Source organism: Cavia porcellus, unplaced genomic scaffold (assembly GCF_034190915.1).
Source record: "Cavia porcellus strain 051 isolate PalLab524CR breed Dunkin Hartley unplaced genomic scaffold, mCavPor4.1 scaffold_4, whole genome shotgun sequence".
Taxonomy (NCBI): Eukaryota; Metazoa; Chordata; class Mammalia; order Rodentia; family Caviidae; genus Cavia; species Cavia porcellus.
Window position 1 is genome coordinate 45,682,977 of NW_026947487.1, and position 15,579 is coordinate 45,698,555.

General features: G+C 35.8%; 1 protein-coding gene across 5 annotated transcripts in view; it reads left to right on the forward strand.

Moving 5' to 3' along the window:
• Pcca (propionyl-CoA carboxylase subunit alpha) overlaps positions 1 to 15,579 on the forward strand; it is a 402,547-nt gene that overhangs the window by 315,764 nt on the left and 71,204 nt on the right. For all 5 annotated transcript variants that reach the window (XM_023560628.2, XM_023560629.2, XM_003477596.5 and 2 more), the window contains one exon: positions 378 to 431. In XM_023560628.2, coding sequence (XP_023416396.1) covers positions 378 to 431 — 54 coding nt within the window. The remainder of the gene's footprint in view (positions 1 to 377; positions 432 to 15,579) is intronic.

Below are 15,579 nucleotides of genomic sequence, written 5' to 3' on the forward strand. Positions count from 1 at the left end.
TCATTTATTTAAAGTTACAGTTGTGTGGATTTTAGTTTGTTCACAGAGTAGTCATCAGCAGTAATGTCAATTTTATAACATTTTCACACATCCCAACACAAACCCCACACGAGTTAGCAACACTCCTCCCTGAGGCCTCAGTTTACTTATTGTAGACAGTTCTTATTAAATGTAACCATGCACCACATGTTCCTTTGAGACTAGCTTCTGTGGTAGCGTATATTGGTACTTCATGCCTTTTTATTGCCAAATATTCCACAGTATGCATGTAGTATATGTGTTTATCATTCCTCAGTTGGCGTACTTTTGGAGTTTTGGCTGCAAGGCACAGGCTTTTGTGTGGATGCATATTCATCTTATACCTTTTTTTTTTTTAGTGCCTTTCTCGAGAAGCAGGTGGAAATATGAGTATTCAGTTTCTTGGTACAGTGGTAAGTATGAAAGAATAATTACTTTGTATATCCTCTTAATTGGCAGAGAAAAGAAATGTTCAACTAGTAAAAAGCCGTGTGTTCCATATTGCATTTGAAAACAGAGAGCTTAATTTTTTGTATTTTTTTTTCTAGCTTTCTGTATTAGGTCTAATGAAATTAAATCATCTTATGTCTTAATTTTTTCCTATATCCTATTATTTTATATATTGCTATAAAATACATATAAATATATTATTAATAGATCTGTAATTAAATTCTAATAGGTAGATATGACAGTTATTCTTGTCTCCTGTTAGGTATTGAAGTTATTTCTACTTTTTTGCAATTGCTAGTGATATTCCAGTGAACAATTTCATGTGTTTTACTTTTTTGATGTTTTGAATTTATTTTCAAATATGTATAAAATTTTTAAAAATATATTTCCTCCTGAACAGACTCAAAGTACGAAGTTGTTTCATATCTATTTAGCACACTGTAGATCGTATATTAGGATTGTTTATATCTCACTAGTATTAGTTATAATTTTCTAAATAACTAGCTTTGTCTGCTGAAAAGAGATTTACATGATGTTATTATATTGTTAGTTTTCAAAATAATTTATGTAAAAAGCACATTATAGTTTTAAATTTTGTCTATTGCTATCTATTGTTTTGAGTATTTCTCCATGTATTCATATATTAAGGGTTATTTATAATATGTGAAAGGTCTCTTCAAACTGGATTCATTTTGAGTATTTTTGATAGTTTATTGAGACTATCAAAGAGGCCTGTATGTATAGGCAGGCCTTTGACCATTGTAATCTAAACTTTAGGTACTGAATTTATGCCTTATGATTATTTTTATTTTTCTGATTAATAAAGTAGTACATGCTCATTGTAAACAAAAGTTCCAAGACAATCTTCTGACTCAATTCCTCCTTGTTCTCTCCATTGGTCAGCTTTTTGTTGTTGTTGTTAATATCTTCAACTGGTTGGATAAGGCCCGCCTACATTGTGGAGTATGAGCTGCCTCACTCACAGCCCACTTGTTTAAATGTTAACTTCTTCTTTAAAGTAACTTTATAGGAACCGCTACAATAATGTGTGACCAAATATCTGGATTCTGTGGCTTCTCAAAGTTGACATATAAAATTAACTGTCACCACAGTACATATCCCATCCTCTAGAAATACTTGAGTCTTCAACAATGCCTGTATCCTTACAGACATAAAACTATACATAGACCTAAACATCTTTTGTATCAGGACATGAAAGTCTGTGTTTTTTTTGTTTTTTTTTAACATGGCTATTCAGAATTCCATGATGTAGGTGGATATAAGTGTTTTTTTTTTTTACTGTCAGGATCATGCTAGGAAGGACACTTTTGTTGTCTGTGCTGTTGGGCACTTGCCTGGGATTCTGATAGATTTCTCAAATTTCCTTATGGAAAACTGACTTTGGTATCTACCATAAACAAAATGTTTCTCCTACAGTTTTTCCTAACTCCGTAAGTAACAACTTAAGCTAAAACTTCCACATTATCCTTGATTTTAAAAATTAGAATACATTTTTTGGCAGTGCTAGAATCAAGCTTAGGGCGTTACGTTTGTTAAGCAAGTGCTGTATCAGAGCTACTCCCTCTATTCCTTTCTTTTTCATCTGTTCCCATTGCCCCACTCCCAGCTGACACCTTTTCTCTCTTGTCTGAATCCTCCAGGAGCTAAAGCCTTTCACTGGCATCACTGCTTCCTAGTGCATTGTTAAAGTGGCAGGGAGAAGGTCCTTTATAAATGTTAGTAGCTCAGATGTGTCAGGCATTTGCCTCAGGGTCTCTGTGCTTGCCTTTCTTCTGTGAGGAACATTTGCCCAAATATCTCCACTGTCTTCAAGCCCTTACTGACTACCCCCCTGTTGGGGCTGCTGCTCGACTCACCAGTGATGAGCTAGGTCATCCCTGCCAGCCCATTGTTCATATCCTTCCCTATTTTTTATTTAGCAATTACCATTACTTGACATATGATGCATTTTACTTTTTGATGTATTTATCATCTCTCTTCCTCACTCGGATTTAATAAACTCTGTGAACCAAGGCTTTTTGTCCTTTTTGTACAGTACTCTGAACAGGGCCAAGTACATAGTAAATACTGATTCTACCTAGACCAAGGGGCTTTCTGTGTCAATGTAGGACAGGGAATTAGCCTTAAACAAGAAAAGTGAAGAAACAAATATAGAAACGAGTGGATTAAAAGTAAATGTAAGTTGTTGGGACATTAGAAGTGTACTGACATGACTTATTCTAGGGTTCACATTCCTTAGCTGGATAGAGTAAAGAAGGGTACATATTTTTCTGTGTTTAGTCTGATGCCCCTTAATTTTATTCCCTTCTGTTGACCTCAGGCACCCAAGCATACTGGTAAAAATATACACACACGCACACACACACACACACACACACACCCTCTGCTCAACTGAACAGTTATGTGAAGCCAGGCCTGGTGTGATATGCTTGTAACCCAGAAATAGGAACCTGAGGCAGGAGGCTCCTGAGTTCAAGGCAAGCCTGAACTACACAGTGAGATCCTATCTCAAACAAAAAGTTACCAGAAAAAAAGGAAGCGAATTTTATGCATCTGCTATTATCTGCTGGTCCTGCTAAATGAGAGATTGCTTGCTCATGATTCCTGAAGACAAAATGACCAATTTCTAACACAACCTCCAGATTAATTTCTAATTACTGTGAAATTCTACAACACAAGGCTTTGGATGATCCATATATTTGATTTTTCTATATTATCAACAATAATGGATTATTGCAGAAGATGGGAAGTTGTTGGAAGATAGTTGGACTATTACAGTGAGTACAGATCCATTCTAGCTTGCCAGTGCTACTTCACTGGAAGATTCTAAAGTCAGATATACTTTCCAGGACACAAGCCAGGGCTGACAGCAGCAAGTCACATGTCACATGCATTTGTCTTTGTGAGAATTCTTACAGAATTATCTCCTCACAATGGTGTTCTTTTGAATATTAATAAACTTAACCTTCAATGTTCAAAGAAGAATTTAATTTCAGACTAAGAGAAATACTTTTTTATCATCAAAATTCAAAAAATAATGTTTATGTTTCAACTTAGAAAAAGTACAGATTCAAAAATAATTATTTCACTGGGCGTGGTGTTGTACAACTGTGATCTCAGCTATGTAGGAGGTTATGTCAGAAAGATCTCAGTTTCCAGCTCAGCTCCATGAGACCATGTCTCAAAATAAAATATAACAAGGACTAGACTGGGGGTATACTGTCGTGCTCCCTGGCACACACACACATATCCAAATACGCAGACATACCAATTATTGTTTATTTACTCTGAATTTTAAAAAATGTCAGTTTGGATTTTTTAGTGGTTTTTATTTTTAAAATTTATTTAAGTACATGTTTGCAGTATACAGTGATTAGAATTATCATGGAGTGTTGATACATGTACATAACACATCTTAACTCTTTTTTGTTTTTCATCCCCTTTCTTTGCCTTCCCTCCTCCCTTCATCCATGTGGAAAAGATCCTCCTATTTCCCCTTTATCTTCTGTTTTCTCTTTATTTCCAGTAAATGTCATTACTTTAAAAAGAGGGTAAAATTAAACAGAATAAAACAGAACAAAGTAGATCATAAGATAACAATGTAAGAGACACAGATTTCAAAGCAAGACAACCGGAGATCTTCACTGTCTATCATATTGTCTCTTGTTTTCTTCCAAATAGCTGTCCATATCTTCACAGACAATGAATTCATACAAAACAAAATAGTATAGAACTGATCAGAACAGGATGATGAAGGCATTTTAGGTCTCCAAGAACAGACAATAAGGAAGTCAACAATGGCTTCCATAATGTCTCTCATTCTCTTCAAAATAGCTATCCATACATTCATGTATGTTGAAACTACAAAACAAAACAGACTAAAATCATTCTGAACAAAAAACAATAGTATTTCTGGATTTCACATCATGACGCTATGGAATCAGCACTGGGTACCTTAGTGTCTCTTTTTCTTCAAAGTAGCTGTTCATTTCATCATGCATTATATTACTGATTCTCATAAACTTTTTTGAAGTTCTACACATGCATGAGTCTCTACATACATATCCTTTCTGTATTAGAGGGAAAAACAAAACCATCTAAGACAAAACAAAACAAATTCTTAGAAAAACACGAAACGAAAAAGACATGTAGACAACAATAGCAAAGAGCCCAGAATACTGACAATACGGGCCTTTAAAACAAGGTGGTAGGAGCATAACTAGGTATTGTTATTTTACATAATAATCTTCAAGAGTTCCTCAGAACACTATACAATAATATGTACAGTTGTTCCAAACCTATGAATGTTAACTATTTTGTTCCAAGAACTTATAGTTCGTAGTGCAATCATCTTAGCTATCCTGTGTGTTTGTATAATTTTAGACATTTTCTCTTTTCCCTTCATTTTTCTTTTTCCTCATTTTCCCTGAGATATTATTTTTCCCCATTAAGCAGATTCTTATCTTTTCACTGTAATCATGGAGTTTTTTGTATCTTATGTACTCTTACCATTTCTTATACTAGGGAGACTATACAGTATTTACACAGTAGGGAGACTATACAGTATTTACACATGTGAGTTTTATTTTACTTATGAATATGGTCTTGAGTTGCATACATAACTTATAAAATATCTCAATGTGATCATTATACTCTTTATAGCAATGTGATCATTATATTCTTTATCTCAATGTGATCATTATACTCTTTATAAGCAATGTGATCATTATATTCTTTATAGAGTAGCACTCCATTGTATAAAAATACCACATCTTTTTTATCCATTCCTCAGTTGATGGGCATTTAGGTTGTTCCAAGATCTGGTTATTACAAATTGTGTTGCTATAAACATGGGTGCACATATATCACTGTGGTATGATGTTTTCAGTTCTTCTGGGAATATGCCCAGAAGTGGGATAGATGGGTCAAATGGGACTTCCAAACCCAAGTTTTTGAGAAACCTCCAGACTGATCTCCACAGTGGCTGCATCAGTCTACACTCCCACCAACAGTGCAGAAGGGTTCCTTTTTTCCTGCAGCCTCTCCAGCATTTGTTGGTAGTTTTCTTTCTTTTTTTTTTTTTTTAATTTTATTTAAGGAGAAAAGAAAAAAAAAAGCAGAGAAAGGGTACAAGTTATACAGATTTGCAGAAAAAAAAATGAACAGTAGGAAATCACTAGTTAATGGATTACATATTGTCATCTTAGAAATAATTGTTCAAGTCACAAAATTAAAGCTTGTAAAGTGGACATTCCATCAATGATACTGCAAACAGTTCTGTTCAATGATCCAATAAAACTCTGGGATATCATTTTCTATCTTATACACTTAAATATACATGCAGTTATATAGTTTAGAGCACTTTCTTTTCCTCTCTTTTGTACAATGACTATTACACATTTTGGGTTTCATTGCTCTCACGGTTCTTATTACTTTTTTGGAAGAGAGTAAAACCAAATGTGACATAACAGAACAGAATCAGTCAAGTCAAAAGGGTGGACATAATAGATAATGTGAAAACATAATACAAGGTGATCAACAATGGTTACCATAATGCCTCCCGCTATCTCTAATAGAATTGCCTATACCATTAGTTATAATACAATTGAACAAAACAGTAAAGAACAAAACCGACAAAACCAAACCATTGGAGACATTGTAGGTCTTCAAAAGTAGATAAAAGTCAACGAGAATGGGCATTATAATGAATCTCATTATCTTCACAGCTGATGCCTAAATTTTCGAACCTGATACTATCCAGCAAAACAGAATAGGGGAACATCAGTTAAAAACCAGATGGTGAGAGTAATACAGGGCTTTAAATCGAGGTAATGGAAAGTCAAAGTGGGTTACTATAATATATCCTGCTATTTTTTTTCCTTTAATTAAAAGGATAAAAATTTTAAAAACAAGTATTAAAAAAGTAAATAATGGAGTGGAGATTGAGATAAAAGAGGGCATAACAACGAAACAGCACAGATCAAAACATAACCATTTAAGCAGAATAGTGTTTATCCTGGCCGTTCATTCTGGAGTGAGGTGGAACCTTAGTGTTGTTTTAATTTGCATTTCTGTAATGACCAATGATGCTAAACATTTTTTCATGTATTTGCCATTTGTATTTCTTCATCTGAGAACTGTGTATTCATCTGAGATGCCCATTTTTAGAATGGGTTTTTGAATTTTGGGGATCTGATTTTTTAAATTCTTTATATATTTTAGACAGAGGTCCTCTGAGGAACTGTTCACTAAGATTTTTTCTCAATTTGTGGATTTTCTTTTGGCTATGCTGGAGATTTCTTTGGACATGCAAAAACTCTTTAATAGGATGTGATCCCAATGATTGATTCTGGGAAGTATTTCATGTGCGGTTTGATTCTTGCTCATGAATTCTCTACCTACCCTCATGTCTTTAAGATTTCTACCTACTTTGTCTTCCAACAAATGTAGTGTTTCTGTTTTAATATTTAGGTCTTTTATCCATTTAGACTTTAGTTTAGTACATGGTGGTAGGCATGGGTCTAGTTTTAGTTTTTGGCATATGGAGAGCCAATTTTTCCAGCACCATTTATTGAAAAGACTATCTTTCTTCCAGTGGACATGTTTGGCCCCTTTATCAAAGATAAGGTGGCTGAGTGTTTTTGTAGTTGTAGTTGTATCTTCAAATCTATGCCATTGATCTTCAGGTCTGTTTTTTTTCCAGTACCACGCTGATTTTATTATAGTAGCTTTATAAATAACTTTAAGTCACAGATTGTGAGGCCTCCTGACTTGTCTTTGTTGCTTAGAATTGCCTTTGGTATTTTGGGTCTCTTCTGGTTCCAGGTGAATTTTAGGAGTGATTTCTCTAGATCTGTGAGGTATGCTAGTGATATTTTGATTGGAATTGCATTAAATCTGTATAACAATTTTGGGAGGATGGTCATTTTCACAGTGTTTGTTCTTCCTATCCATGAACAAGGCATATCTTTCCATTTTCTGAGGTCATCTTTGATTTCTTTTTTCAGGGTACTACAATTTTCCCTGAATAGATCTTTTTTGCTTCTTTTGTTAGATTAACTCCTAAGTATTTCATTTTGTTGGATGCTAATGTAAAGGGTGTGGCTTCTCTTATTTCTCTTTCAGTGATTTTGTTGTTAGTGTGTAGGAATGTTGTTGATATTTGAATGTTGACTTTGTATCCAGCTACATTACAGATTTTATTTATTATACCTTTTAGTTATTATACCTCCTCTTTCAGTGGAGTTTTGGGGGTCTTCTATGTAGAGAATCATGTCATGTGCAAATAATGATAATTAAACTTCTTTTCCTATCCTTATTCCTTTTATTTTTCTCTTTTGTCTAATTGCTCTGACTAATATTTCCAGCACTATATTGAATAGGAGTGGTGATAATGGACATCCTTGTCTTGTTCCTGATTTTAGGGTAAAAGCTTTCAGTTTTTGGCCATTTAATATGATGCTTGCTGTTGGTCTGTTATAGATGGCCTTTTTCATATTGAAGTAAAGGCCATCTATTCCAATTTTCTATAAGGTTTTTATCATGAATAAGTGTTGGACCTTATCAAAGCTTTTTCTGTATCTATAGAAATGATCATGTGCTTCTTATTTTTGGCTCTGTTGATATGGTGGATTACATTTATTGATTTGCATATGTTGAACCATCCCTGCATTTCTGGGATGAATCCCACTTGGTCATGGTGTATAATCATCTTGATGATTTGCTGCATTCTGTTTGCCAAAATTTTATTGAGAATTTTTGCACCTATGTTTATTAGGGAAATTGGCCTGTAGTTCTCTTTTTTGGTTGGGTCTTTCTCAGGTTTTGGTATTAGAGTAATGTTTGCTTCCAGAAATGAGTTAGGGAGAATTGTTTCCCTTTCAATTTTCATTGAAGAGTTTAGGAGTGTTGGCATTAAATCTTCTTTGAATTTCTTGTAGAATTCCACACTGAATCCATCTGGACCTGGGCTTTTTTTTTTGTTGGTAGGGATTTAATTATATTTTCAGTTTCGTTAATTGAAATTGGGTTATTCAGCAGTTTTACATCTTCTTGACCCAGTTTTGGTAATTTATGTGTTTCTAGGAATCAGTCCATTTCTTCTGTGTTATCAAGCCTATGAGAGTAGAAGTTTTTGAAATAGGTATTGATGATCTTCTGCATTTCCACAGGGTCTGTAGTGATTTCACCCTTTTCATTCCTTATTGCATGAATTTGAGTTTTTTCTTTACTTTTTTATAAAGTTGGCTAGAGGCCTGTCAATTTTATTTATTCTTTCAAAGAACCAACTTTTTGATTCATTGATTTTTGTGTATTTTTTTCTCTATTGCATTGATTTCTGCTCTGACCTTCATAATTTCCTCCCTTCTTTGGGCTTTGGGCTTGACTTGCTTTTCTTTTTGTAGATGTTTGAGGTGTACCATCAGGTTGTTTATTTGTATTCGTTTTGTTTTCCTGATACGGGAGTTCACTGCAACAAATTTTCCTCTGAGGACTGCTTTCATTGCGTCCCACTGGTTCTGATAAGGTGTATTTGTATTTTTGTTTGCCTCCAAATATTGTTTAATTTCTTCTTTAATTTCCTCTGTGACCCACTGATTTCTCAGGAGTGTATTATTGAGTTTCCATGTGTTTGTGAGGTTTTTGCAGTTTCTTTTGTCATTCATTTCTAGTTTTATGGCACTATGATCCGATAACATGCATGGGATAATTTCAATTTTACATTCATTTAAGCATGTTCTGTGGGCTAATATACGGTCTCTTTTAGAGAACATTCCATGTGCTGCTGAGAAGAATGTATATTCTGATGTTGTTGGGTGGAACACACTGTATACGTGTACTAAGTCCATTTGTTCACAAGTCTGATTCAATTCTGTTATTTCTTTGCTGATTTTCTGTCTAGTTGATCTGTCCCTTTGTGTCAATGGCGTGTGAAGGTCTCTTGTTATAATTATGTTATTGCTTATTTGATTTTTCATTTCTGTTAATATTTGTTTTGATAGCTGGGTGCTCCAAATTTGATGCATATATATTTAAGATTGTTATCTCTTCCTTTTGAAGTTTTCTCCTATCTATTATGTAATGTCCTTCTTTATCTCTTTGGATCATTCTTGGTTTGAAATTCATTTTCTGCAAACAGAATAGCTACTCCTGCTTTTTGGGGGGAATCCTGTTTCATGGAGTATTGTTTTCCATCCTTAGACTTTCAGTCTGTGAGCTTCCTTTTGGGTTAGATGGGTTTCCTGTATGCAGCATATGGTTGGATGTTGTTTCTTGATCCATTCTTCCAGTCTGTTTCTTTTAATTGGTGAATTGAGGCCATTATATTAATGATTATAACTGAAATATATTGGTTTATTTTTGACATATTATCTTTCTGCTGTTGATATTTTACCTTTCCATTCTGTTTAATTGTTTGCCTGGCTTAGTGCTTTTCCTGTGTCTGTCTAGAATGTCTTTCAGTATTCTTTGCAGGGTTGGTTTGTGGTCATGAAGTTCTTCAGCTGTTCTTCATCATGGAAGTATCTTATTTCTCCATCCATTTTGAAGGACAGTTTTTCAGGGTACATCAGTCTGGGTTGGAAGTCATTTTCCTTTAGGATCTGAAATACTTCACCCCATGCTCTTCTTATCTTCATTGTTTGTGTTGAGAAGTCTGCTATGATTTTGATATGCTTTCCTTTATAGGTGATCTGTCTTCTCTCTAGGAGCTTTTAATATTCTGTTCTTACATTGGATTTCTGGCATGTTGATTATTATCTGGGCATAGTTTTATTTTGGTTATGGTTATTTGGAGTTCTATGTGCTTTACTGATCTGTATGTCAGTTTCCCTTCTCATGTTTAGGAAATTTTTAGCTATTACTTCTGTAAATAGCCACTTGATATCGCCTGTGTTGTCACCTTCCTTTTCTTTTATACCTATCAATTTTATGTTGTTCTTCTCTGCATCATCTTGTAGTTGTTGAATTGTTATTTCCTGGTTCATTGTTATTTTTGAAAGATCTTTGCTTTCTTGTTCACTAGCTGCAATTATGTCTTTGAAGTCTGAAATTCTATCTTTATTTTCACTGGGGTGGTTTTGCCAACTTTTGATAGAATTTTTGATTTCTGGTATATCTCTTTGCATCTGCTTCATGCATTCTGTTTTTTATATTGTTCATTCCCAGTTAGGCCCCCTTGGGTGATTTCAGATGCAGAGCGTGGTCTTACCACTTGCATCCTTGGGTGATTTCAGATGCAGAGTGTGGTCTTACCACTTGGGATTGAAGTTCTAAGGCTTCCCCGTGTACTGGGTTTCAATCCCACATGCTCTGGGCCCTTGCATGCTCTTGGGCCTGGGACTCAATTTGGGCAGTTGCCAGGTGCTTGGAGTTCACTCAATGTCATTGCTTTTTGAAAACTAGTTTGAAAACTAGGTATTATGCAAGTATTATACAAATATTATAAATATACCTTACATAATTGTATAGGTACATTTAAAAGATCATTTATACAATACTTATAAGTTTTAGAGAGTAATAATAAACATTTGTATATTTATAGTGAGATTTTGCTGTGTGCTTCTTCATAATCCTGTCACCCTTTCTCCTCCCCACCTCCTATTGAAAATTTCATCCTAGTTTTATTTTTTATTATTTTTTTCTTTTTATCAGTACCGGGGATCAAACACACGACTGCCTGCTTGCAAGGCAGGTGCTTATGCCGCTGAGCTAAATCCCCAGCCCCTTGTTTTTATTTTTTGTTGGTGGAGCATTGAAGCAAGATCTCACTATGTAGTGCAGGCTGGCCTTGAACTCACTTATGTAGCCCAGGGCCTCAAACTTATGGTGATTCTCATGCCTCAGCCTCTTGAGTGCTCTGTTCCTGGTTTTAAATTTATCACTTCTTCCATTTTCTTATAATTTTTCCACATACTTGCATCCCTGAATAATATACAGTTTAGTTTTGCTTACTTTTAAACTCAGTATACATAGAGTTATGTTCTATGATCATCTTTGACTTAGTTATTTTGCTCTGCATTGTTTGTAAGATGCCCCTGTGTTGCATGAAGCTATAATTCGTTTATGCTTACAGCTACATAGAATGTTGTTGTGTTGATAAACTGGGATTTGCTATTGCTGAGCAATTGGGCAGTTTTTGGGTTTTATGTTGTTGTTTTATTTTAACTTACAGTGTTTAACTGTACATGTGGCCCAATGGCACCCATGGGTTAAGGCTGCATACCTATATGAATTTAGTCCAGTTATATTGCACTTAGATTTTTTGCTATTAAGGCAGGAAGAGTTAGGGTGGAACTGAATGATTAGTTATGACTCTGAGCTCCATATCAAAGTGATTCTCAAGCATTGTATAATGTCTGAGACTCGCCTTGCAAGATGACAAATCAGCCTGCTACATTTGCGTGGCTCAGGAAGACCTGAGACTCCAGGATCAGAGGCTGCAGACAGTTGATGAGAATAGTGTCATTGCTGTTGCACATTTCCATGTGATTTCCCCCAAAGTGCTTCAGAGAGAGCAAGATGAGCAGCTCTGATCATGGGGACCTAAAATCTTTATCACAAGCAATCATTATGGCTGCCCTGTTTTCCAGTGTACAGATGCCCTCCAGAGGGAGGGATCTTCAGTGTCTCCCTCAGAAGTATGTGAGGGAAGAGCCCCCATGGAACCCTCTTAGGAGCTGAACATAACAAGATGGACCTCTGTTGTCCCTTGTCCCTGGGTGAAGAGTGGTACTGAGCACTGGCCACCTGAATCTGGACAGAGTTGCTGAGATTACCTAGATATACAACCTGGGAACATAAAGACTGTCGTCATCTGTTCTTTGAGCCTCATACCCATTGAATACACTTCGGATTCATATAAAAGGTGTAGACTTGATATTCAGTAGATTTAGTCTAAACTGTAAAATCTTTGGCTCATGTCTTTCAGTACCCACACAAGGTCTCCTTTCTGTTACATTGTTTGAATATACTTAAAAATTGTTAGGTCATGTTTTTGGATAATGAAGGCAGAGTCTCTTAAATTAATGGGATGGGGCATTCAGCTATGAAATGTGCCTTTATGATCCAAAGAAGAATATATTTGAGGAGTGTGTGTGTGTGTGTGTGTGTGTGTGTGTGTGTGTGTTGAGCATCTACACATACATTTTACCTGTCAGCGTCCATTTATTTATTCACTCTCTGACTCCTAAAATGTAGGTTATGGAACTCTCTATTAGTTTCCTGGGGTTGATGTATCAAATTACCACACACTAGGTAGCTTAGAACAGCAGAAATTTATTCTCTCATGGTTCTGGGGGCCAGAAGCCTGAAGTCAAAGTGTGAGTGGGCTGAGATCTGTCTGTGCCTGTCTCTAGCTTCTCTGATGGTTCCTGGTGTTCCCTGGCTTATAGCTACATCATTCCAGTTTCCTTTTCTCTCATCACATGGTCTTGTCTGTGTCTGCATTCATTCATGTGAATACAAAGACATAAGTTATCAGATAAAATTTCATCCTTTCATACTTGTAGCTGCACAGTACCTATTTCTAAATAAGATCACATGTACAAAGTTCTAGTGGATAGAATTTCTTAGATGACTCTTCTGCCAAGTGCACACTTTATATGGACAGGAAAGCATGTTCAGTATATATGAAAAGTTAAGAAACAACTCAGCCACTCTACCTAAAAACATATTTAGAAATAGACTGTTACCTCTTAGGTCTGCTTTATTGGAACCTTATTTGAGCACTGACCTTTATTTTCTTGCCTGTTAACGTCACCAGGATAATTGGAGTTGCCTTCTCATACTCAGACAAGCTGAAGCACTCATGATAGATGTGCCTGATTTCCAGAGAGCATAATCTGCAGCATTGTGTGCAAAGAGAACTATTCAAGGGACCGAGGATATAGCTCAGTGGCACAGCACCTGCTTGGCAAGCTTGAGGTCCTGAGTTTGATATCTGGTACCCACTCAAAAAAAAAAATTGGTGCTAGTAACTGTTAGAAACTTGAGTGTTTTAAGTTAAACTGTAACTATCAAGTTGCCTTAAAAACAAATTGCTTGACTATGTAATTCCCAGAGGCATTTATAGTAACTGCTAAGTACTGTGTAAGTCAGTTTGGGCTGCCATGATCAAGTATCATGGATTAGAAGGCTTAACCAACATGGTTGCAGAAGCTGGAAATCCCAAGAACAGGAGCCAATAGGTTCATTTCCCGGTGACACTCTCCTCCTGGCTTGCAGGTAGCTTGCTATGTCTTCACTTGGGAGGGGACAGGATACTTACTCTGGTCTCTCTTCCTTTTCCTTCTGCGTGTGTGTGGGGGGGGTGTGGCTGTGTGTGTGTGTGGCTGGTAGTGGTACTGGAGATTGAACCCAGGGCTTTTGTACTGAGTTGTACAGACCTTTTAATATTTTATTTTGAGATAGGATCTTTCTAAATCATTATGTTACTTAGGCTGCCCTTGAGCTTGACATATGCCTTCTTCAGTCTTTGAGAATGCTGGGATTACAGGGGTGACATATCCAGCTTTTTTTTCTCTTCAGATGAAGGCAGAAATCCTACATGGGGGCATCACCTTTAAAACCTCATTGAAGCCCATCACTTCCCAAAGGTCCCACCTCCATATACTGTCATATTGGGGGTCAGAGTTAGAATTTAGATAGCAGGCATTCACATACATTCAGTCTGTAACATACACTTCATTGCTAAGGTATGTGTTCCAGTATTTTAGGATATTTATGTCTATTCAAATACTAAATTGAGTTTTTGTTTTGTTTTTGTGTTTCTGATTAACTGAGAAAATGTATATCACATAGTTATAAGCTCATGAAGAAATGGAAGAGATAGTGTTTTACTATCTCTAACCACACTTCCTTCTTGAACTATACTAAACATTAAGGATGAATATTTTTATTACTTTAAGAATGGAGAAGTTGTCTGGAGATAATAGCTCAGTGGCACAAGCACCTCCTTGGCAAGTACAAGATTGTAAGTTTGATCATCCTCCCAAAACAAAAGAATCCAGAAGTTCCTGCAATCCCAACACATGGGAGGCTGAGACAGGAGGATTCTTATAAATTCAAGACCAGCCTGAGCTACAAAGTGAACTCAAGGCCAGCCTGAACTGCATAGTGAGATCCTGTCTCAAAAAAGAAGGGGGGAGAGCGAGAATTTATCATTTTTTTCAAAACTTTTATATCATAGTCATTATTTATGTTTAAATTTTAAAGCACAGTAAACATATCTCAGTGAGACTGGTTTCCTCTTCCCCTTGGAAAAACAGTTCCAATTGCCTGAAAGGGAAGAGATGCTTACATTCCATTGAATGGTCTAACTATGGTTCTAACTTTGGCATTCACCCAAAGACTCTTGAGTAATATCAAATTCTTTGTCTTTGAAACTTGGTCAGAGGTCCTAATGAAATCAAATGATGCTAAAGTTCTTAAAGCTAATTTAAAATCTCAAATTGTACATTTTAAATTGTTTTTATTGATAATAAATATACTTTATTTCTTATTAGCCTTGAAAGCCTAAGTGATAATATCAGTAGAATAAACATGTTTTACAAAGGTTTACTATTAACACTGCTATTAATATGACCCTTGATACACCAGTACAATTAGATTTCAAAGTAAGCATTTATGAAGTAACAGCAATTAATGACAACCATCAAAAACAATTTTGAACTCCATCAGTTTAACTCAGGAGGATAAACTTAATATGATAATTCATCGTGTTCAATTGTATCAGCTTAGCGGGAAGGTATGTAAATATGCGACCCTTACCTAGCTTCTGAATGGGCACTGTGCTGATAGATTTATCAGTTCCATTAAAGAACTTAGGGGAACTTCAGAATTTCAGCAATTGTTCCCTTGGAGGCTGAAAACCCAACCTGATCTCATACTGGGACCATTCTGGTCTGCATATTTCCATAATTTGCCTTTGCAACTAATATGACAGCAAGACACAAATAACTGTTTCTAATAATATCAGATGGAGTTGTGGAGGACAGCATTTTAATGTGGTGAAAGACCTCCCCGTGGGGTTATTGCTACCATAGAACAGCAGCTACACAGTTGCAACTGCAGTCTCTTAATTGATTCGTT